Genomic DNA, 24,462 nt, shown 5'->3' with positions numbered 1-24,462 from the left:
CAGTTTATGATCCAGAATAAGAAAGGGGTTTGGGGTGAGAACATCACAGAGTGGATTTACCAATCCATATAATGTCCTACATATATCTTTGACATATCAAATTGGCTGTAAATGAGAGGACATGAAATCGAGTGAGCCTGTTGGGAGACTTTGTGCAGCAGAAGAATGAGGCCAGTGACCAGGGGAAGGCCAGCAGTTCAACGTGGGCTAGATACCAGCAGTCAGAAATAACCTCCTTCACTCTATTTCCTCAAACTGTCAATCAGCTTACAGAAAAAAACACATCTGTTAATGTAAAAATGCAATTTGACATGAGTTCTGTCTATATATATTTATGGCTTCATTAAATGGACCAGTGTCCCTGCCGCAACAACGAGGCAGTTCCATCACTAAGGTGCCCTATTTAAACCAACGGACAATTTGACCTCCATTTCACAGCTCACAACCTGCTCGTCTGTATGAGCAGCATGCACCAGATCATAAATGTTCCTACAGGCTGACATGACATACATATCCTACAAGCAGTAAAACTGAAGGTGCAGATTTCACATCCTTGTGGAGAACAGTGTGTAAACCTATAGACCAAACTCATGCCTTCCAAAAAAACATGCAGATTTGGTTTGAACCTCTCTACATTTTCCAAGATTCATCTTCTGTCCATCCTCCAGACCTCGGCCTGCCAGCCACCAATCAGAACTGGCCTGAGGCTTTTGGCTTCCGACTGGGGGGCACTGGGCCCAGCTACATCCTGTCCGTGGTGGAGGGCAGTAGCGCCTACCTGGCAGGTCTGCAGCCAGGGGACCAAGTGGTGGACATCGAGGGCCAGGACGTGACCAACCTCAGCACTCCGGCACTCATCGCCCTGGCTCAGACCCTCAAGACGGTGCCACCCAGCATTGGAGTGGTGTCACGGATCGAACAGGTCAGCGGACACCTAACGAACCTACAGTAGATACATAACATTAACAGCATAGAGTTGGCAATTAACACACTTTTCCCCTTCTTCAGCTTGACATCACTCCTGGCCCAGATGGCCGTTTTGGCTTCACCATAGTGGGAGACAGCCCTCTCATGGTGGAGGACTGCATGCCCAACGGTCCGGCTGGTCGCACTGGCCTCAAGGCTGGGGACTATGTCATGGAGGTCAACGGCATCCCGGTGAAGCATCACGAAACAGCAGCGGCCATGATCAAAGCAGCCCAGGGTCGCCCTCTGCGTCTGGGCGTGCTCAGTATGGCCCGGCGGCCCAAGCGGCTGAGCAGCAGCATGAGAGTGCTGTCACAGAGTGGTGATAGTGTGAGGGAGAGTCGCGCCCACAAGGCCATGGAGTTCAATAAGAAGGTGGGTGTATGTGTCGAATAGATGAAGATGTTTGTTCATCAAAGTAATGTTTAATGTACATATAATCTCTTAATTAATTTGGTTATATTAAGCCATGTCTGTGCATGCATTTATCCATCAGGTGGAGGAAGTTCTCGGAGAGGAGCCAGATGTGAAGGAACAGCTGTTTGAGGTGCTGAAGCAGTATGCTGCTGAGAGGGATGTGGAGAGTCTGGCTGAGGCCCTGCCTGACATCCTGATCACAGAGGAACATCAACAGCTAATTGACAGCGTCAGGTACCCAATTAGTTGCTAAGATACATATTCAGAGACAGATTTATAAGTTAAACACTCCCATGTCAATGTTGAGTGTGTGTCTTTGAGAGTCTTTTTGCACTCCCTACGTGCTGATGAAAGACGCCTTGACACATACAAGGGAATTTCTTAAAATGATTTTTCTGCACTGAAACAAACTTTTGCCATACACGGATAAAAATAAATGAGTTCTGTTACAGTGGCAGTATTACACTTGGTTGTAATATCTGTCGCTGCCAGTGATGTAATCAGGACAGTGCATTCATGTTTTAGCTAGTAGTGCTGTTTCCAGTCCAAACTCTCAAAGGTATATGTGCTTGTGAATTTAGAGTTGCATTAAAGTCCCTTCAGGCAGTGTTGGGGAGTAACTGAGATGTTTGTTTGTAAGGGAAGTTGCTGACTGATGACCAAACAGCTGAAACTGCTCCAATTATGTCTGCAGATTTGTTTTGGTTGTGGGATGTTACGTAAGTGGTGGAATCACTAACACTAACACATAATGGTAAAACATTAACAAAACAGCTCAACTACACATTACAGCTTATCCAAACAAATAACATTTTTTGACTCACAGAAAAACTTCAACTGATTGGAGATATTTATATTTAACTAACTAAACTCACCAAAATCCTTGCAATTCTTGGTTTTGTTGCACACTTCCATATCTTTTCTCATAATCTCTGTTCCTGAGAATGCTTGTAAAGTTGCACCAGGGAGTGTTATAGTCTATAGTGTCAGCTGTAGAGTTCACTGTATATCACAACCTTACACAACAATAGGAGTGCAGTGAGGGGACCACAAATTCCTTAATTACCCTATTAAATCAATATTTTAGTAAATCCACTTTTTGGCACTTTACTCTAAAAGGTGGGAGAGATGTACATCAAGAGCACATATGAATGACTTTGATGTGATGTCAAGCACTTACTGCTGCCCTTAAGACGATCTGTCACTTTGTTCTGTTCATCCAATCAGAAGTACAGCACACAAGAGTATAGTAGAAATTCACTGCTGAATATTGCATTTCTTCCTCCTCAGCATTGATCGGAAAATCAAAACCAAAAACACAATACCGCTGCACACACTTGCATTTTTTTTCGTCACTTATCCCCTCTGTCTTTTCCTCTCAGTCTGACTTTCTCTCTGTTGGTTTCTTTCTTTCCCATTTCTCTCTGTCAGCTGTGATGCACTCTTTGATATACGCACCAATTTTTTTTTTTTTTTTTTTTGGTGGATCACATCACTGGGTCCTCTTTATTCCCTCCTCTTCATACAGCTCGTAGCTGCTACAGCCAGTTTACTGCTGGTGGTTGAAATATGCACACATGCGAAAACAAAGAAACATGCACACAGCACTTACTCTCTCACACATACACAGGGTCCTTGCTTTGAAGCTCTATGCTGGGAGAAATTATGAGCTGCTGCCTCAGGTGAGTACTGAAAAAACAATTTGTCATTGCACATTTGCAGACATTTGTAGGATGTGACTGGTCATCAAGTTTGGTGTCAAAGCGTTCACTGGTGTCTGTCTTACATAGATGAAGTAAGATACAGTACAGCTGAAGCTTTTTATAGTAACAGTCTTGTTATAATTAATTAGCATTTTTCCATTGACTCATTTTTGGTGAGTAATACTTTCTCTCTCCAGCTAAAAAACAAAGCTGTTGTCCAGCCATCTCAATTTCCTCTGACACAGCTGTCTATAACACAGCTTTGATTGCACATTTCCTTTCTTAGAAAGCTGCCTGTAAAAATGCTTTGTAATGTTTGTTTTGCACTTTAATTATGCATTAACTGTATCCATAGAGGACTGAGAACTGTTTTCCTCACCTTTAGGCGTTCAGTAACTCCCCCAATAAGAGTCTGAATCTGTCTTTAGATAAAATCTAACTTCAGTTAGCTGTCGTTACCCATAATTCCATCCGGGTTTGTTTTGTTCAGGTGCACTGTGACCTCAAGAGACTTTGATATGCAAAGTTGTCCCTCTTCTCTCTGCTGTGTCATTGTGTTATTGTCATTATCAGCGCTGTTTTGTGCACCATCTTCCTTTATGCCAATTAGGCTGTGCAAATCTTACAACATATTGTTGGGTTTTCATTCTGAAGAAAGGGCTAAAAATATTATGTATATTCCACATTTGGAATAGTTTTTGATGTTTTCAGCAGTATCCGGTGATCATGTTTTTGTAGTAGGAGCCTGAGGGTGTATTGCTTCCAGATTGTTCATGAGCTATGCCTCAGGGTGGTATGGTGTAAATGGCTGCTGGTGAAAATATGTAATGTGGAAGTAGTCTCTTAGGGAAATTTGTTGCTGATGATATTTTGTGACAATCATGGTTTATAGGTGGCTCTTGAGATTTTTAGCCATGCTAGCAGGGTGGCTTTAGTAGGGATGGCAATATTGGTCTGTCAGTTGGTTGATTAGTCCACCAATTTGATCCACATTAAAAGATCTCAACAATTATTGGATGAATTGCCAAGAAATTCTGTGTTTCCCAGATGATGAATCTTAAAAACTTTGGTGATCCCCTGTCTTTTCCTCTCCTGCTAGCATTAACAGTACAGCCTCAAGGAGCTGCTAGCAAGGCTGAAGACTCTTTTGTTTTGTTGAAGTTAAAGGTCCAGTGTGTAGAATTTGGTGGCATATTTTTTCTTTTTGCGTTTTTTTGCAAGTTTGGCGGAGGGAAGGGGGTGAGGGGGAGGGATATTCAGTTAGTTGCAATCAACAACCTCACCACTAGATGCTACTAAATCCTACACACTGGTCCTTTAAGATACAGAGTGAGACATATTCTGAATATGTCGATATTGATTGTCTATTTTCTCTATTTAGTTTGGTTGCTCTAAAGCTCCTAATCACAGTTGTGCATTGAACCACACAGCAGGAATACCAGCCACTGACTAAGAATAACAAACCAGACCACAAAATATGATATGAGAGATCTTATCTGATGTGCCTGGTCATGATCTGGGTGCCACTCTCATCAGTTGTGGTGTGGAGAATCAATGTGTCTGCCGCTGACACTGGATCTACCTCTTTTATTCACTTGCTGTCTCCTCCCACAGTTTCAGCCTGCCAATCTGTCAGTCTCTCCCTCCACCTCAACCACTGTCACTTCCTCTGCCAGTCACTCACGCGCACACAAACACATGCACACTCATACTCTCCACAAACCCTACCACAGTGCGATAATTAGAGGTCTTGTGTCAGAGGATGTGAGGTGTGCTTAACAGTGTGCGAAGTTATTTCTTCTGGGTGCCGTGTAAAACTTGACCAGCTGGGCCACGCTCGGCTCAGTCTGCCTCTGTCCCCTCTCCGATTTGCCTCTCCTTCCCACAGGATGTGTTCTATTTTTAAGCAGCCTACTTCTTTTAATAAATTCTCTCTTAGGTTTCTGACGCACTCGCCAGTGTCGATTCTTAAATGACTCTAAAACCCAGGGGTTAGGGAGTGCTTGAAACACTTGAAAGTTATGCAAAAGATTGTATATCTGGAGTGTCATTAGAGAAAAGCTTGAAACACCTATTAGCTCTTTTGTTCATTTAGTTTTGTAGAGTTATGGTAATTAAATGTAATTATTGTGAACTGTCAGCCTTTGTCTGATAATGTATCTGTACATAGACTTCAAAGCTGCAAATTAATTAGACTGATGTGTTCTCAACCCAAGATTAAGGATGTAGCGCAATTTCTTTTCATTTCTTTAGTGTGTGAATACCAGAGTGTTTCTGTCTTTGAGAAACGAGTGATTGATTGTCAAGTTGTTGAAACACGAGCACATGTCGCACAGATATGACTGTCAAAGTGTCTGTATATTCACTTATACACATTATTGCACACAGTCATTGTACTGACCTGCCTATGAAATTCCACCGGGACTCTCCTCTCTTCTCCACTTCTCTCCTCTCTCCCTCCTCACTTACTCCTCTGTTCATCGCATTCTTTCCTTCCTCCTCCACTGAGGGAAGAGAAGATTTGTCACTCACTACCTCTTGCTGCCAAATGATGAACGACTCGACAAGGATTATCCTTTAACCATGACCGACAAGACTACCTTGTGGTGACCTTGACCCTGACTTCTTTGGCAACCTGAGGAAGATAGGGATACAAGATGGGGACAAGAGAAGAGTGTGGCCCCAAAGATGAAGTTGGAGAACAGCTAATGATGTTGCCTGAGGATGTTTTGGAGGTGTGGAGGGATGTAAACCACAGCCACTCTTCTAGTTTGCTCCCTCCCTCTCTTTCATTCTCCCTCTTTCTTCATCTGGCTGCTTCCCGAGCCTGCAGCAAGCGCTTTTGAGATCCAGGACACCTTCCTACTTCTCATCTTTCTCTTCTTTCCCCTTTGTCCGGGAGAGTTGCTTGTTCACACTAGATGGAGACTCACCGAGATAGAGAGGAGGTATTTGAATTGCTTAACTGAGCTCAGGCACTTCCTCAAAGCCCCCGAAGAGCCATGGGAAGGGATAGGAGCCTTTCCAGACACTTTCGGTATGGCACTTTTCCTTTGATCTCAGCAGTGTTCGCTGTGCTTTGTGTTATTTGTGCTGACTTGCATGTGAAGTTGCTGAAGTATTGTTGTGCAACTTTTTTCTGTGTGTTAGTTATTGAGGTGTGTATTGATGATTATTTTACACTTTCTGTCAGCATACTGTATAAAAATATGAAAATGTGTTCTGTCCCTAAATTTGACTCCAGCATCTGAAACATGATGAGCAAACTTCTTGATTATAGCAAAACTCAGAGTTTGACATTTCGAACAGCTGCTAATGAGTTTTTCTTCATTTTGTTTTCTGTCTTCTCTCTGACTGATGTGTCTCAAGCTATTTTTTTGTGTTTGCAAATTCATACTTGGCCCAGCTGTCAAACTGGCTGATCAGAAGTGGGTCTGATAATAATGGTTCTTGCAATGAGTTTCCCAGCTGATTGCAGTTGTCATTCATCCCTCTGTGCGCTGTGTCCTTGATCCACCCCTCCTCCAGACCTAATTATAGACTCCTCTCGCCCTCCTTCTAATTGAGGGCATCCCAAGGCCTACATCCAACTTCAATGGAGGGAACTATGAAGTTCCAGCTCACTTGTTTTGGCCAGGTTACAAAATTTGACAAGTGAAATTTTCTTTGATTGAGATCAGAATAGGGCAGTGGTGTGAAGATGGTAGAGAGCAGTGGAAAAGATGGAAAATCAATAGTTGATTGAACGAAATAGAGCAAGAGACTGTTATAAAAACACAACGAATGGCCTTGTTCTGTTTAGTTTTCCCTATCTGTCGATTGTCTGAGTGACCATGGTGATGTATGAGTGTTGTTTGGGAAAGTTCTGTGGCCTACATAGCCTGTAAGCACAGACTACCGCACTACATTCCCAATAGTTATATGACCCTGGCCTAGAAAGAGCTCTAGTTCTCCACTTTCTTGTCTCTGGTTATGTCATTTTTCAATGCATAAGTCTTTCTATCTATGTCTGCAACTTTCTCTGCCATTTTTCATATTATTTATCCACTTTCAGCTGTTTGCCTGCCTGTCAGTCTGTCTTTTACCAACTTCTGTCCCTTTTATTTCTCTGTTGCTCACTCTGGTTTCTGTGGTGTAGGTTTACTGACTGTGGATCTTTTTTTTCCTCTTATTTTATGTTGTCATGATATTTCTCTTGCTAGAATCACTTCAGTTTACCTCTTGCTATACAAAACTGACCCTCAAGATAGCAGTACAGAGCAGCCTGTTGTCGCACACAAGTATATCAGAACCCTCGGGGGAAGCGTTGACTTCTTGCTGCATGAATACACTATGCACTTAATCACTGTCACCTACATACACTACTTCCCTTGGTACCATAGTACCCGGGTTGTATTGATTTGTTCTCCAAACACAAATGTAGGTCTACAGCTAACAACTATCTCCATTATTGATTTATCTTCTGATTATTTTCTTGATTAATTTTTTGGTCTATAAAATATCAGAAAATACTGAAAAATGCCAATTATAACTGCAATAATGAAGTCCAAGTTTTCGTCTTTAAATCGCTTGTTTTGTCTGATTAGTTGAAAAATGATTTACGTGATTTATCTATTATCAGCATAGTTGCTTGTTAATTTTATGTCGATTGACTAGTCAATGAATTGATCAATTGTTTCAGCTTTACACAGATGCACATGCACCTATTCCCTTAAACACACATGGATTTACATTGATTGGATTGAACTCAAGTCTAGTTAAAGCAATCTCTGCAGCTCTAGCAAAGGAGGAACTCCCATACTTCTACTACTACTAGTATAGTTTTAAGAGATAATGAATTAAGATTAGCCATCATTTTTCACTCTGGCACCAAATTCATAACCTTTGTTGCTTCATTTAGCAGTTAAAATAAAAGGCACATGTACTTGTGTATGTCCACAATATACTGAGAGAGAGATATATGATTGTATATTATGATAATGAAGTGTTTCTGTTTGATGGGTCTGAGTTTAACATAGATGTGAAATAAAAGAGGACCTACGATTGATCCCTGTGGAACGCCATATGATGAGTTAAATGTTTTTGACAAATGCACTGTAGTTGTTGAAACAATGTAACATACTACGAGAGAAACGCAGTCTAAGGCAGTAAGATGATTACAGGGTTGACAATAAAGAACTTATTCTATTATCTGTCTAAGAAAGCGGGGATTGGAAAAAGGTCTACAGTTATGTAAACAGTACTTCTATCTTTATGCGTTCACATTTTGCTTCATTAAATGTGGCTTAGTTAGAACCTTTTTAATGCTGAAATTGATTTAACATTATTTTAGACACAGCCTGTTGTTGTTGTTGGCTTATGACACAGGCAGTGCTTCCACAGATGGGTTAGCACACACACGTACAGTGGATCAGCAATCAGCTCAGGGATCCCATTATGTGATTGTGGGTTGTGGTACGATTCCACAGGGTAGCCGACCAGGTTTTTTTTTCATAAAAGCCTGATTTGTTTTGAATGACATGGTAACTGTTTTGACTCCATTATATTTATGTATGATGAACATATAAAGCACACTAGGTGTTAACATGTTAGCTGTGTGTTAATGTGCAATATTTATCTAGAGTCTATGACTTGATGTATAGAAGAAAAGGGTTAGGGTTAGGGTACAGAGGAGCTCAACATTTCTTGTTGACTTTTAATTATGAGACTATGTCAAATAGATTGGGTTGTGATATGGTCTCAGTTTTTATTGGCTCAGTATAAGGGAGTGTCTGGGATAGCTTATGCTTTCTTTTAGTGTCTGTGTGCTTGCAAATGCCTGTGAACTTTAGTGAGTCATAATCTTGTCTGGGAAGAAATCTCCAGTGCAGATAAATTTCTAAGCTTCCTTCAACTTTGGATTTTTAAAATATGGTGTGGAGGCAGCTCAACATTTGCATGTCGCTCTTAATTCAAATCCAAAACTCACTGTACGTTTTTATGAAACTACTGAATGGAATATTGAATATACCGAATACGGAATATCTAATCCTTGCCTCCCTAACAGTGCTCTCAAATGTACCAGCAAAGGGACTGGGACAGCTTTGAAAACCAAACTGCACCGCTGAGCCTTCTCAAGCATTCTCAACAGTGGCGTTTGATTAAGGAGTTGTGCTGTATATCTGTATGCTCATCGGAACTGGTGCACTCTGAAAAACCCAAAGCACTCTTCTCTCCTCTGCACAGTGAAACCACCTAGGAGATTCATAATGAAGACAGGATTCAAAAAGAGAGAGGGAGGTTTGTGTTGAGGATTGAAGCAGAATCATTTTGTAGGAGGGATGCGGTGGTAGATATGCAAAAGAGAAAAGAGACAAATTAGGTGTGTGAGATGGATTTGCTTCTGTATGTATGTGCATGTCTTTAAAGAACCACAGATAAAAGAGAGAGAAACGAGGAGAAAGCGTCCTAGATTTAAAGGAAAAATAATTTATTGGCAGTGTTTCTTGCATTTCTGGGTCATTTCTGTTGTTTTGTTGCCTGTTTTTCTTGTTCTTACAGATAATTGGTGAAATATAAACCATATGCAGCAGACAGCACAGCTACAAGGGAGAAGACATATTCAGCAGTCTAAAACATCTGTGGTTTTTGTCAGGTTTCAGTGTTTGTCCTGGGAAACAAAGAGAAGAGGCTTTTTTCTTTTCTATCTGGTGCTGATTATGAACAGTCTTAAAGGGAGAATTCTGTTATTTACACCAACAAACATTATTAACTAACACTACTTATTTCAATCTTCATTTTATTGACTATATTTTCATCTACATGTACAGTATTCCACCATCACTGGAATGCACTAAATATCACAAACTGATATCTTAGAGTGTCTAAGGGCGTGTTTTTTCCTTTAAGAAGAAAAAGGCAATAGAAGTTGATTATGGGAGGGGGAAATAACACTAGTGGGGGGAGTGGAGCGTTTTCTCCCAGAGGTGGCTTTGGTGGTTCTTCCTTTTCGCATATTAGCTGTGAGCTGTCACTGATACTGAGCACTCGTACCTGCAGCTGTCAATGTGACAGCAGCACACAAAAAAGACAAAAGCTTTACTCGTGTACTTCTCTCTCTCTCTTGCTCACACACATGCATACACTCTGAAAAATACACACACACATACTAATGTTGGACCAATCCCTTCTACCTGCCTCTCCCCTCCCATGAGACGATATGGACTGAACTATTTTTGAACCAATTAAGTGGATTCTGCTGCTGGAACAATACATATTCAGAAGAAGAATCCCTCTACATTTTTTTTTTTTTTGGATACTCTGGACAATGGATGCTTTGAGAGATCAGGATAAAACATTTTGGATTTGGGGGGAGATTTTGGCTGAGATGCTTCACATCTTGTTCTGATTTGAGACTTTGTGTTAAGCTTTAGAACATTCACAGCAAAGCATGTCTGTATTTGTGATGTTGCTCTTTTGTGCAAAAGTAGAAATGGTCTTTTCATTGACAGCACACAAGAGAAGCTGAACTGGATGCCTACTTTGCCTCTCCACCTCTGCTTTCATCCAGAGCTTTTCTAGTTAAAGCTGAATTTGTCTCCGATTCCATAATGTTTGCCAGGATCTTCATCCCCAAGAAGCACCGGGAGCGCTTTGACGAGGTGGTTTCCCAGAGCCTGATGAGCCGCATCAAGGGGCGTAGCTTTAGTGACCCTAGCCGTAACCGCCTTCGCCGCAGCCGGAGTGAGGATCACCCAGAACGACTTCTGGTCTCCACCCGCGCCAGCTCAGTTCCACGCACCCACGCGGAAGAAGGCGTGGCCCCACCCACCCGCGGCATGCGCAAGACCACCTCACTGATCGCTGGCCACTCCAGTGGCTCCACAACCAACTGCAGGTCTGTATGAAGTGTCAATGATCCAGCCTTTAACCAGTGATAAATGGTATCACAGATTTTGATTGGGCAATATTTTCTCTGCTCATCCTGTCTTCTCATTTCCTGTGTTATTTTGCCTTTCATCAGCAGGAATGACAGATTTTCTTATTTCGCATTTCATGTCATTTTTAGATTTCAAAGAAAAGCATTTTTCCATTTTTCCTTAAATAACACCCCCTCTCCACCCCCCTGTCTGATCACATTTAAAAAAAACACTCCAGCAGAAACATGATAACTGCTGTGACAGGTCCTCCTGTGTAAGCAATGCATGGAATTTAGGTGAATTAAGATGTATAGGAGTTTATGTGGAAAATAGACCTGTCAGTGGTGAAGCCAGTGGGAACATCAACCTGTTTAGACTGTCATGCCTGTCCTCCTGCTCGTCTCCCCTGTGTTGTTTCCTGTCATGTCTTTATGAACTGATGGCAGTTTGTTCTCTTTTTAAATATTTAAAACAAGAAATGCCATGATTGTAAAACTTGAAATTTTAGGAAGAAAGTGCCCCAAAAAACTGCTTATGTCCTCTATGGCTGTGTCTTATGAGGATGTTATGCAGCTCCCTGGGGATATACTGTCCCTATTTAAGTGGGGCTTTTCAAGCAGGATGTGAATTCAAAGTAGTCTGCTGAATATGGAAATCTATAGAAGGACCACAGTTTGACTCAAGTTGCTTCTGGATGGGCAGAGGGGCTTTTCAGTTTAATTGCAGGGGACTTTTTGAATACATTTCAGCCACAAAACTGTGCAATGAAATACACAAAGTAAACTTTGTGTGGACAGTGACCTGTTTATTAAATCTAATAGGGTGTCTATGGTAATCCATGCATTATAAACATAATCTCAATCATTAAATGTAAATTAAGCGATCACTTGAAATACATTTATAATACATAAAATACATATTTTTGAACACCTGCTTTTCATAAAACTACTTTTACTTCAGAGGGCCTCAAACCAGCCATTAATAAATGCTCAATCCCTCTCTTTAGGACAGTGAGAGTGTGCAAGGGCAACATGAGCTTTGGCTTCACTCTTAGAGGCCATGCTCCAGTGTGGATTGACTCTGTCATCCCAGGTGAGTTTAAAATGAGTGCACACTTGTGTTATATATATATATATATATATATATATATATATATATATATATATGTGTATATATGTGTGTGTGTGTGTGTGTGTGTATATGTACTGATCAGCCAAAACATTAAAACCACTGACAGGTGAAGTGAATAATGATTATCTCGTTAAAATGGCACCGGTGAAGGGGTGGGATCTATTAGGCAGCAAGTGAACAGTCAGTTCTTGAAGTTGATGTGTTGGAGGCAGGAAAAATGGGCAAGCGTAAGGATCTGAGCAACTTTGACAAGGGCCAAATTGTGATGGCTAGATGTCTGGGTCAGAGCATCTCCAAAATGTCAGGTCTTTTCAGGTCTTCCTGGTATGCAGTGGTCAGTACCTACCCAGTACCTAGCCCATCTGGTCCAATCCCTCAGAGGAGCTACTGTGGCACAAATTGCTGAAAAAATTGGGCATGATAGACAGGTGTCAGAACATACAGTGCATTGCAGCTTGATGCGTATGGGGCTGCGTAGCCGCAGACCAGTCAGAGTGCCCATGCTGACCACTGTCCACCACGGAAAGTGCCTACAATGAGCATGTGAGCCTCAGGACTGGACCATGGAGTAATAGAAGAAGGTGGCCTGGTCTGATGAATCACATTTTCTTTTACATCATGTGAACAGCCAGGTGTTTGAATTGTTTACCTGGGGAAGAGATGGCACCAGGATGCACTATGGGAAGAGGGCAAGCCAGTGGAGGCAGTGTTATGCTCTGAGCAATATTCTTCTGGGAAACCTTGGGTCCTGGCATTCATGTTGATGTTATTTTGACCACCATGTACCACCTACCTAAACATTGCTGCAGACCAACGACCCCTTCATGGCAACGCTATTCCCTGATGGCAGTGGCCTCCTTCAGCAGGATAATGCAGCCTGTTACACTGCAAACATTGTTCAGGAATGGTTTGAGGGACATGAAAAAGAGTTCAAGTGTTGCCTTGGTCTCCAAGTTCCCCAGAACTCAGTCCGATCAAGCATCTGTGGGATGTGTTGGAAAAACAAGTCAGATCCATGGAGGCCCCACCTCGCAACTTACAGGACTTAAAGGATCTGCTGCTAACGTTTTGGAGACAGATACCAGAGGACACCTTCAGAGGTCTTTTGGAGTCCATGCATCAACAGGTCACACCTGTTTTGGTGGCACAAGGGGAACCTACACAATATTAGGTTTTAATGTTATGGCTGATCAAACTCCACCGCTGTGCTGTTCCTTTAATAAGGAAATGGTCAAATTAGACACCTTTTTTCTCTGATTCTCTTTGTTCTACAGGAAGCCCAGCAGACAAGGCAGGTCTAAAACCAGGAGACCGCATCCTGTTTCTTAATGGACTGGACATGAGGTTGAATTAACTTTACAAAGTCTGTGTATATTTGTACTTAAGCTTTGCCATGTTGTTTCAAAGCAAATGGAATTAGTAAGAAACGGTTAAAAATGCAAGTAAACATAAATATGGTAATGCTGATGATGTTTCATTGTTTGTTGAGCTCACACACCTGGTTGGGAAAATCTTATTTCAGATTGTTTTGATAGAAAAACAACTTTCTTGAAAATAGCTCAAGTTTAAAGAAAAACATTGATATGGATGTTCTCCAAAGAATTAATAAAAGTGTTGTTTACACTGTAGTAAATGTAATGACTACTGCAGAAATTGTTTTCTTTTTTATGCAGTAAAGTGAAATGACTAATTAATACATCAGAATCATCTTTATTGGCCAAGTATGTTTACAAATAAAAGGAATTTGACTCCGGTTTAGTGGCTCTCGGTGTACTTACACAGAATAACAACACAAAAATCTTTAGAAATATATACAAGGAATGACTATATACAGGTGACGCTGTTACTGTAAATGGTAAACAGGATACAAATAGTGCAAAGACGTAAAGAGTGCAAAAGAAAGAGTGAAAAAAAAAACGTTACTTTATAAACATACTGTATAGTAGGTGGTTATGTACAGCCTGTTAAGATATACAGTAGTAAGTGAAATGTATTGCACATTTTGTATTTTAGACTAAAATCAATATATATAATTTGTAGGTACAGTGGGTATTATAGTGTTCCAGGATTATTGCACAGTGCCACAGTGAATTAAAGGGAAATTCCAACATATTCCAGTATTGAGCAAGAGCACTAGTTCATGTGTTTACTTTCTTTGACTTATAATAACAACCTGAACCTGTCAGTGGCAAAAACAAGCACTTTTAGTAGACGTACTTTGACAGGCGCAATTGCCCCCAAGGATTATATTTTGCAGCCCGTGTCCTAGCTGAAGCTCGCTCAATACTGGAACAATTCCAAAGATGTTTGTTCCCATTAGTAACTTATACTCAAAAAGATGGGAAAATAGGGTCCAGGTTGAAAAATATGGAATTTCTCTTAAACTGTTTATAAGCGTGATGGTGAGGGGGAAGAAATTTTTCTTGTGTCTGGTGGTTTTGGTGGAACAGGTTATGTGTAGGGTATGAGGGGTCTGCAGTGATTTTCCCTGCCTGTTTCCTGACACTAGAGGTGTACAGATCCTGGATGGTGGGCAGGTCAGCACTGATAAGCTTTTCTGCAGACCTGTCCATTGTAGTCTGCTCCTGTCCTGTTTGGTGGCCAATCCAAACCAGACAGTGATGGAAGTGTAGAGAACAGATTCGATGACTGCAGTGTAGAACTGGATCAGCAGATCCTGAGGCAGGTTGTATTTCCTGAGCTGGTGCAGGAAGTACATCCTCTGCTGGGCCTTTTTGATGACCTTGTCGATGTTGGACTCCCACTTCAGGTCCTGGGAGATCGTAGATCCCAGAAACCTTAAGGATTCCACAGCCAACACAGTGTGGTTGAGTATGGTGAGGGAGGGCAGTGATGGGGGACCCCTCCTGAAGTCCACTGTCATCTCCAATTTTGAACGTGTTCACCTCCAGGCTGTTTTGACCACACCACAGGGTCAACTGTTCGACATCCCATCTGTATGCAGATTCCTCTCCAACTCAGATTTGGCTGCGGACAGTTGTGTCATCTGCAAAGTTGAACAGATGGGTCTCCTGAGGCGCAGTCGTTGGTGTAGAGGGGGAAGAGCAGTGGGGAGAGCACACATCCCTTAGGGGCACCAATGCTGACTGTTTGGGTGCTAGATGTGATTTTTCACAACCTCACCTGCTGCTCCCTGTCTGTCAGGAAGTTTGTAATCCACTGACAGGTGGAGGCAGGCACAGAGAGCTGTGTGAGTTTGGTGAGGATGACTTCTGGAATGATGGTGTTAAATGTCAAACTGAAGTCCACAAACAGGATCCTTGCATGCCTCCCTGGGGAGTCGAGGTGATGCAGGATGTAGTGCAGTCCCATGATGATTGCATCATCCACTGACCTGTTTGCCTGGTAGGCAAACTACAGGTGGTCCAGCAGGGGGCCTGTGATGTCCTTCAGGTGGGTCAACACCAGTCTCTCGAAGGACTTCATGACCACAGATGTCAGGGTGACAGGCCTGTAGTCATTCAGTCCAGTGATGGAGGATTTCTTGGGGACCGGGACAATAGTGGAGTGTTTGACGCAGGAGGGGACTTTACACAGCTCCAGTGATCTGTTGAAAATCTGTGTGAAGAGGGCCAGCTGGTCAATGCAGACTTTCAGACAGATGCCTTCCTGAAAGAAGATGAACCAGACAGTGATCAGAGAGTGTTAAAGCTGCACGGGGAACAGAGCCATATGCATCCTGCATCCAATATATCCTAATATTGTGTAGCAGTGGTCTAGTGTGTTTTTATCCCTGGTGGGACACTTAATATGCTTATATATTATGCTTAATACATATTAGAAATGTATTTAAGGGATGCAGTTGTTTTTTCTACAAAATAACCAGCTCTGGTAGATGCAGTAAAAAGGCTATCATACAGTGTGTTGGCATATGTCTTCATGCATACCATGTGTCTGCCTGTAGGACCTCCTCCCACGAGAAGGTGGTATCCATGCTCCAAGGCAGTGGTGCCATGCCCACCCTGGTAGTGGAGGACGGCCCGCCTACTTTCAGCCTATCAGAGCAGGACCTCACAGGGGGTGGCGTTCCCACAGAACGTGCCCGCTCTCCTATGCTCAGCTCCCTGCAGTGGGTGGCAGAGATTCTGCCTCCCAGTATCAGGGTGCAGGGCCGTACATTTGGACAGCAGCTGGAGCACCTGCTGACTATCCAAGAGAGGTATACCATCTGCAAGGCTCTGGAGAACTTCTTCCAGCACAGGTGAGCAGGAGGCACAGAAGAAGAGATGAATGGACAAAATCTATTGAAAAGAATTAATGAACATATTGTGTTATGTGATAACTCATTAAATTTGACTCTTTCTGTAGATAGTTCAGTTAAGTGTCACAAATAACCACATGGATCAGTTGAGCACGGGGATAACAAAACTGTGTCCTATGATAATTTTAAATGTATATATATATTATATTTGGTCACCTACAAAGTTGGCAATACCCCAGAGCTCAACTTTCCCTGTTAGCCACTAATTCCCATGACTTCTGATTAGACAGCCAGGCGATCTCTGTCACCTTGCCTGTGTTTCCATGGCAACAGGAATGTTGACACTCTGATCGTGGATGTGTTCCCGGTGCTGGATACCCCAGCCAAACAGGTGATCTGGCAATTTGTCTACCAGCTGCTGACGTATGAAGAGCAGGAGCACTGCCAGAGCAAGATCTCGCGCTTCCTTGGATACAAAGCACCAGGTGAGTGCACACATTTGTCCTTTTAAATTCTTTGGGCATATGTGGCTTTTGGGGTTTATACGTGTATCAATGAAAAGGAGTTTGTGTGTGAGATTGGGAAAAGTATCACATGAATAAAAGTAACTGTCATGAGAATGTATCGTCATGGGGATCTTGAATGAATTCCCCTGTCCAGTAAAGTGCAATCAACTCCGGTGCTGCAGCCCTTCATACACCTCTGCCTCTTCCTGTGCGTTGCCACTATGTGTGTTTGTTCCAGTTCCACCACCACCACCACCTCCTCCCCCTCCTCCAGAGCCTGAGGTTGTCCCTGAGCCCCATCGCCGTAGCAGCTCCATGAGGGTGACAGGGACCACGTACAGGAGCAGTGTGAGGGGACGTAGCTCTGATGACCTGGTCATCGGCACACACTTGGGCATGGGTACAGAACCTGACTTCATTATTTTTTATCATCCTTTCTGTTTTTATCCGTAGCAGTAGTGACATTAATATTCTCATCACCATCATCAGTATTGTTATCTTCAGCATAATCCTCATTGTGGTCATAAACACAGTTAGATTATTTTTGTTTGCTCTTTTGTTTCCAGCTTTTGACTTCTTTTTACATGACCAGTGTGGCTGACATAAATTCATACTGTATATTTCACCGTATTTTATTTATTTAATAATAGTTTATTATAATCCAATACAACCAAAAGGCTTAGCACCACCCTGGACTAAATCTGGTACAACTGGATTTCAGACTAATGCCAGATTCTGACGTCACTGGTTCAAAGATAGCCTTCGTTAACCACCCTAGCCTCAGCACAAATCATCCCACAGCCTAAAACCAAATCTGACAACCATATATAAGCCAGAGCTGGCTCCCATTTAGTCCTCTGGAGTGCAATTGTGTTGTATTTAAGTTATTCTAATGCGTGGATTATCATAGGCGTCCGTGCAGAGCCAGTACTGGAGACAGGGATGAGGTTGGCTCCAGGGGAAAGACAGTCAGGAGATGGTACCTCACTTCCTGAGACTCCCAACAACCTCACCAATGTATGTACCGGCCCATCTTCATAGGAAAAAAATCAATATCACAGTAGAATTCACCAATAATTGCAGCAGTTATTATGAAATTAGGGCAAGAAGTCTTACTTTGGTCTCTCTGTACATTTCCACCATACAAGCTGTCAGCAGTGTATGCTGAACTGGAGAACATGTACTCAGCCAAGAGGTCCAAGTCCCTGAAGAGTCGCCCTCCTCCTGCCCCTGAGAGTTTGCTGGATCTGGAACCTCCTTCCGGCACAGCTTCCCCTACAATACATGCTAACACAGGTAGCCAAAAGTATACATTTATACTAAACCCGTAGCAGCTGGAATGAACTAATATACAACATAAAATAACAACCTTTCTTATTTATTGTGTTTGAGTGAGTGTGTGTGTTTCAAGTGGAATGGTGAGAGAGAGGGAGGATAACAAAATATTTTTAGTACTGCAGTGCAACAATGATAAATCCCAAGGTAGCCAACCCATTTCTGACTCTGCTGACTATCCCTGAATTTTACATTGACAGAGATTTTTATGATTTCACACAAATGTACCTAAATAAGCACAGAAACAACCCTCTGCTTTCATTATTTTTCCAGTCAGGCTGTAATAATTAGTCTTTTAATAGTTTTAAATTGTGTGCATGAAGGCAGTACAGAGTCAGAGCTAACATTACACATGGGGAATAAGTTGCCATCTTTGACCTGATTCACCCATGACTTCTCTTCCAGACCTGCTCCCCCCAGATTAGGGATAGGTTGAATCTGCATCACGCAGGGTCAGACTCTCAGGTTACGGGTACATTAGATGCAAAGTGGGCTTTCAGTAGTCTTGAAACTCTTATTCTCATAAGGAGGCTATGGTGATGGTGGAAGTGGAACTAGAAAACACACAGTAAAAGACTCCCTTCAGTCAAAAATCTGTTTTCTGGTATGGTTAGTTCCTCTGGGAGACATGTTCAGCTTGGCTTTTGTGCACAGCCCTTTCTCCAAATGTGGAACTTTTCAAAATGTTTTATCATAGAGGGAAACGTCTCCTTGATTGCCCACAACTGCTATTTAAAACATCTACAAGAAATCTAGTGCAATATTGGTATTGTTTGCTTGAGATTGAATGGGGTTGGTGAGGGACTCGGGGAATTTCCTACAAATTCTCGAGAAGCGAAAGTGTGTTGATATTTAAAGTGGTCTAATGAAGATTTTGTTGAAAAAAAAAAAAAACAATATTGAACAATTTATAAAAGATAAACTGAGTCTGGATAGGACTTATGAGTATACAAACACAGAGTGAGAAGAACTGACCACACTGTCACTGACAGGAAGCCTTTTTATGTATTTCTTCTATTTATTCATAGACCTCTGAAAGTCAGCAGAAAGACATTTCTATCAGGCACCGCACATAACATGATGCTTCAGAGATTTAGCCTTCATTAAATAACTTTGTATGTCTCTTCCTAATCTTAGGTAGCCGTAAAGCCCCCCCTCCTCCTGCATCCTGGTCAGAGCCTCTTCCCAGCCCTCCTCCATCCCAGTTCTACTCATCAGGGCTGACAAGTCAGACCAGTGGGGAGTCCAACCCCTACATTAGCCTGGACAGCCCCCCACCTTCACCACCGGAGCCCCCTGACTACCCATCGAGTCCCCCCGCCCACCGCAGCAGCAAGCGCCGATACACTTTCTCCAAACCGCCTCGGTCTGAAGACACAGATCGTTTTCTGGACGCACTGAGTGAGCAGCTGGGACAGAGGGTGGCCATCGTTGATGACTTCCTGACACCTGAAAATGACTACGAGGAGGTAGATTCACATTCCTGGTCACAGGCCTGGGAAAAACAGCCTTGTAATGAAGTCTGTATTAAAAAATAATTAGCTGATCATTTGACTACTAATAATCTTTATTCAGTTTATCACATATATTGTACTGTATATAGTCAGATGTTATTGGTTTTTGTGTATTTTAAGTTAATCATTAATTTTAAATTATTATATTAGTCCTCAGCATCAAATAGACACCCTAGCAGTGGAACAATTAAGTTTCAAACAGTCTGTTAACCCATTTGTGACCATAAAGCATAAAATTGGACTTTAAGGTCATTCTGTTTGGTGAATAAAGATTATTTTTTGTACAAATATGCTAGAGGCTTATAAATTGAATGATCAACTATAGTTTTTGGAAAATTTCTCTTTATCATGCATTAAATTGTAGCTTTAAATGGTTGAAAGTAATGTTGTAGAAACACTTACATTAAATTCAAGTCCAACAGTACAAATCAAGTGATTATTAAGCCGAAATGTCTGAGGTTTGGTTTAGTGTTACAGAGAAGAAAGCCAATTAAAAGAATGTAAACAAATTTTTGATCAACTCGTCCGGCTTGACAACTGTACCAAAAGAATTTCAAAGGTTTTTTGACATTGATGAGCTAATGAAGTGTAATTGGTGTTAATGCCAGGATGTTGTGCAGATGGGATTCCCAGATGAGGAGGATGAGGACAATGAAGAAGAGTTGGGGGTGGACGAAGAAGAAAATGGAGGATTTGTGGCCCCAGAACTCAGCAGCCCAAGTGATGTTCAGAGCAGCAGTGGAGAGGAGAATGCCTCTTCCCTCACCTACTCCTCATCCTCTGACCACATCCCTCCGCCCCCCATGACCCCTCCTCCACCCCCACCTGTTCAGTTCAATGATCCGCCTCCTCCCTCTCCTGTACCTGCTCAGACTCAGCCTCAGCAGCAACAGCAGCAACAGCTTAACTACACCCCTGAACACTCCCCGAGAGCATATGTGCCCATCCGCCGGAAATCTGGCCCACCTCCCCCACCTCCACCCCGCAGTAATCTGCCAACTAAACGCCACTCCCTACATAAAATGATGCCCACAAGAGAGGACATACAGGTTCATGCTACCATACAAGAGCTAAAGGCCTTCCAAGAACAACAAGTCTACCAGGAAAGACAAGCTTACGAGGAACAACAAGCATATAAAGAGAGGCAAGCATATGAAGAGCAGAAAGCCTATGAAGAACAACAACTGTTCCAAGAGCAGCAGGCCTACCAGGAGAAAATTTTCAAAGAGAGACAAGCCTATGAGGAGCAGAAGGCGTATGAGGAGCAAAAAACTTTTGAGGAGCAACAAATGTACCAAGAGCAACAAGTCTACCAAGAAAGACAAGTATATGAACAGCGTCAAGCCTACCAGGAACAAAAAGTGTATGAACAGCGTCAAGCCTACAAAGAGCAAAAAGCATTTGAGGAGCTTCAAGCCTACCAGGAGCAAAAAGCATACGAGGAACGTAAAGCTTATGAGGAGCAAAAAGCATATGAGGAACGTAAAGCTTATGAGGAGCAAAAAGCATACGAGGAACGTAAAGCTTATGAGGAGCAAAAAGCTTACGAAGAGCGCCAAGCCTTCGAGGAGCAACAAATGCAACTGATCTACCAGAGCCACCACTCGATGCCTGCCCAGCCCACACAACAGAAATCCCACTCTCCACTCCCTCTCCAACAACTGCACCAGTCCTTACCCCCCCTCCCCTCACCAGACTCCACCCACCAACACGTTAACCATCCTCTCTACATGATACGCCAAGCACAGCAGCAACAGGTCCACCACAGTCATTACCACCGACGTCAGTCTCGCTCAGCCCCACCCCCACACCAGCCGTCACCCCAACCAACAGTCCATCCCAGCCAGCAGGGTCAGTATGCTGAAGGTATCTACCAAAGTCATCAGGGCCTAAGAACCCAGCCCCACCATTCTTCAGCGGAGATGCTTAACCAGATGCACCAAGCCCCAGCTCACCATTCCTCTGCCGAGGTGCTCCACCAGTTGCAACAATCGCAAGCCCACCACTCATCTGCTGAGATGCTGCAACAGATGCAACAAGCCCACTACTCGTCATCAGAAATGCTCCACCAAATGCATAAATCCAAGGCCCATCATTCTTCATCTGAACTCCTCCACCAAGCACACCAGATGCAGCAAATGCAGCCTCACCACTCCTCGACCGAACTTCTCCATCAAGCTCACCAGATGCATCGGGGACAAGCCCACCATTCGTCCACCGAGCTGCTCCATCAAATACACAAACCCCAGGCCCACCACTCCTCGACAGAGCTTCTCCATCAAGCTCATCAGATGCACCAACCGAAGCCCCATCACTCCTCCACAGAGCTTCTGCATCAAGTCCAGCAAGAGCCTGCCCCCCTCCAAGTTCAGCTAAACCGTGAGAGCCATTCACACCAGAGCCGCAGAAGTCTGAAAGGTCATCATCAAACCCAAGTGTCACCGCAGGGAAGACACCAAGAGCAGCAGATCCACCAAACCCATCACCCCCAGCCCACCAAACCCTCTCCCCAAAGACCCCACTCAATCCAACAGACCCACCACCACTCCAGCACTCCTCAGATCCACCACATCCACCACATGACTCCACAGCCCCCACCCCAGGACTTCCAACACCAGATTCAAGTCATCCACCCTCCCCAGCAGCCCCACAGACCCCAGCCCCTTCTTTCTACCTTTCAGCCCCTCCAGCCGCACCAGCCCACCCTCTCCACGTTCCAGCCCCTGCCCCAACACCACCAATCCCAGCACCAAGTCCAATCCTCCACCCAAGCCACCCGTCCACAGTCCCAACCCTCCCACCACCTGCTGCAGTCCCAACACCAGCCCCAAACCCAGGCCCACCACAAACCGAGTCAGCCCCAGTCCCTCCCCCACTCTCTATCTGACCCCTCAGAGCATGTGGAGCCCCCTCCGCCTCCACCCCTGCCCCCACCTTGCTCCCCTCCACCCCTGCCAAGGCCCAGTCTCTCCAGGATGGACTCCAACCACATGAGTGTGAAGAGGTTGCGCTGGGAGCAGGTGGAAAACTCAGAGGGCACCATCTGGGGACAGGTGAGTTGTGTGAGGTTTGGAATTTCAAATTCTAAATTGGAAATTATCTATAAAACTACAAATTTTAGTGTTGAAAATGTTATTGATGTACGATTTTTGCATGTCTTTGGTAGTTGGGAGCAAATTCTGACTATGAAAAACTGCATGACATGGTGAAGTATCTGGATCTGGAGCTGCACTTTGGGACACAGAAGAGCTCCCGTGAGTACAAGTGGCTGTATGCATATCTGCACTACTTTAAATTTAAGCACAGCTAAAGATCATCAGCCAATGTGTAAAGAATTCTGGATTAATCAGTGAGTTAGCCCCATTTATGCATACATAGAGACATGGAGAAATCATTTTTAGTGCTTTAACTGGTGGTCGATTTGACATTTGATTATGCGTCATTATTTCTTAGCACATCATCATCCTGGTGCTTTGATCTCTGTATCCCCGGATTGTGATGGTTAGTCAATGGATCTATTTAAACCCCCAGTCATGTTCCCTATTCTATGTGTAACTGATCTAAAAAAATCATCTTATATTATTATTTTTCCCAGTCTTTATCTAATTTTTCCCCTTGCGTTTGTGGACTGTAAGTGTGTGTTCTAAACCTATTCTGTTGTTGTGCTCCTTGTAGTCCGCCCTTTACAAACCCTTGCCAAAAATGTCATGTAAAATGTCTTAATTTATGTTATCTTTCTCTTCCTTTATCTATATACTGTATACCATGTGCATGGTTAACATTTGAGTTTGTACTAACACTGATCCCATTTTCAGTGCCTGCTCCAGAGCCATCTCCACAGCCAGAAACTTTCAAGAAGAAAGATGTGATTGAAATTCTGTCCCATAAGAAGGCCTACAATGCCTGTTAGTATACAATTACTTAAAATTTTATTATGTGTTGTCATATGCAGTACCAGTCAAAAATTTGGACACTCATTCAAGGGAAGGGGAAGGTGTGTCCAAACTTTTGACCATTTTATTTTATTATGCTGTTTTGAAAAATTCAATAGTAGCTCAGAAGTCAAAATGAAAGTGAAGATGATAATGCTTCGTCCTTTTTCTAAGTAACCCAGATTTATGGGCTCTTTTATGGTTCAGAATTAATCATTTCAATCCTACTGGCCTTTGTTTTTTTTAACCTCTAGCCATCCTGATAGCCCACCTGAAGCTGTCTCCTGGGGAGCTGCGTCAGGTGCTGATGAACATGGCCACCGATAGGCTGGAGCAGACTCACATCAAACAGCTGCTGCTGTATGCCCCTGATGCAGAGGAGGTGAAAAAGTATGAAGAGTACAGACAGGACCCGAGCAAACTCAGCGAGCCAGACCAGTTTGTGTTGCAGGTACAGTCCTGGCAGAGTGTGGATGAGTGGGTTGGTTACCTGAGGTTGTGTCATTGTACATTTGCTGCATTTTCATCATCACTCACTTCTCTTTTTGTTGCGTGATTTGTTTGTGTTTCCCACAAGATGTTATCGGTACCAGAGTACAAGGTCCGTCTGCAGAGCCTCCTCTTCAAGTGTTCTCTACAGGAGAAGACAGAGGAGCTGAGGGGAGCGTACGACTGTATATACAAGGCCTCCTTAGAGCTGAAGACAAGCAAGAAGCTGGCCAAGATACTAGAGGTAGAATACAGCTAAGTACATTAAAATTAAAAAATATCATCTTTATATAAATAAACCCCTGCTGTTATGATAATGACATAAAAATGCTGCTTTTACAGCTGTGAG

General features: G+C 43.0%; 1 protein-coding gene across 1 annotated transcript in view; it reads left to right on the top strand.

Moving 5' to 3' along the window:
* The window catches only part of grid2ipa (glutamate receptor, ionotropic, delta 2 (Grid2) interacting protein, a), a 31,162-nt gene that overhangs the window by 2,206 nt on the left and 4,494 nt on the right, over positions 1-24,462 (top strand). Inside the window, exons 2-18 of the mRNA XM_067571056.1 lie at positions 669-922; positions 1,009-1,341; positions 1,463-1,617; positions 10,687-10,962; positions 11,991-12,076; positions 13,390-13,459; positions 16,041-16,337; positions 16,671-16,822; positions 17,082-17,243; positions 17,754-17,860; positions 17,992-18,139; positions 19,316-19,647; positions 20,301-22,745; positions 22,859-22,946; positions 23,508-23,597; positions 23,879-24,075; positions 24,202-24,357. Of these exons, the coding sequence (XP_067427157.1) occupies positions 669-922; positions 1,009-1,341; positions 1,463-1,617; positions 10,687-10,962; positions 11,991-12,076; positions 13,390-13,459; positions 16,041-16,337; positions 16,671-16,822; positions 17,082-17,243; positions 17,754-17,860; positions 17,992-18,139; positions 19,316-19,647; positions 20,301-22,745; positions 22,859-22,946; positions 23,508-23,597; positions 23,879-24,075; positions 24,202-24,357 (5,348 nt within the window). The remainder of the gene's footprint in view (positions 1-668; positions 923-1,008; positions 1,342-1,462; positions 1,618-10,686; positions 10,963-11,990; positions 12,077-13,389; positions 13,460-16,040; positions 16,338-16,670; positions 16,823-17,081; positions 17,244-17,753; positions 17,861-17,991; positions 18,140-19,315; positions 19,648-20,300; positions 22,746-22,858; positions 22,947-23,507; positions 23,598-23,878; positions 24,076-24,201; positions 24,358-24,462) is intronic.

Source organism: Thunnus thynnus, chromosome 17 (assembly GCF_963924715.1).
Source record: "Thunnus thynnus chromosome 17, fThuThy2.1, whole genome shotgun sequence".
In the NCBI taxonomy this organism is placed as follows: domain Eukaryota; kingdom Metazoa; phylum Chordata; class Actinopteri; order Scombriformes; family Scombridae; genus Thunnus; species Thunnus thynnus.
This window is presented reverse-complemented; position numbering and strand designations above follow the sequence as displayed.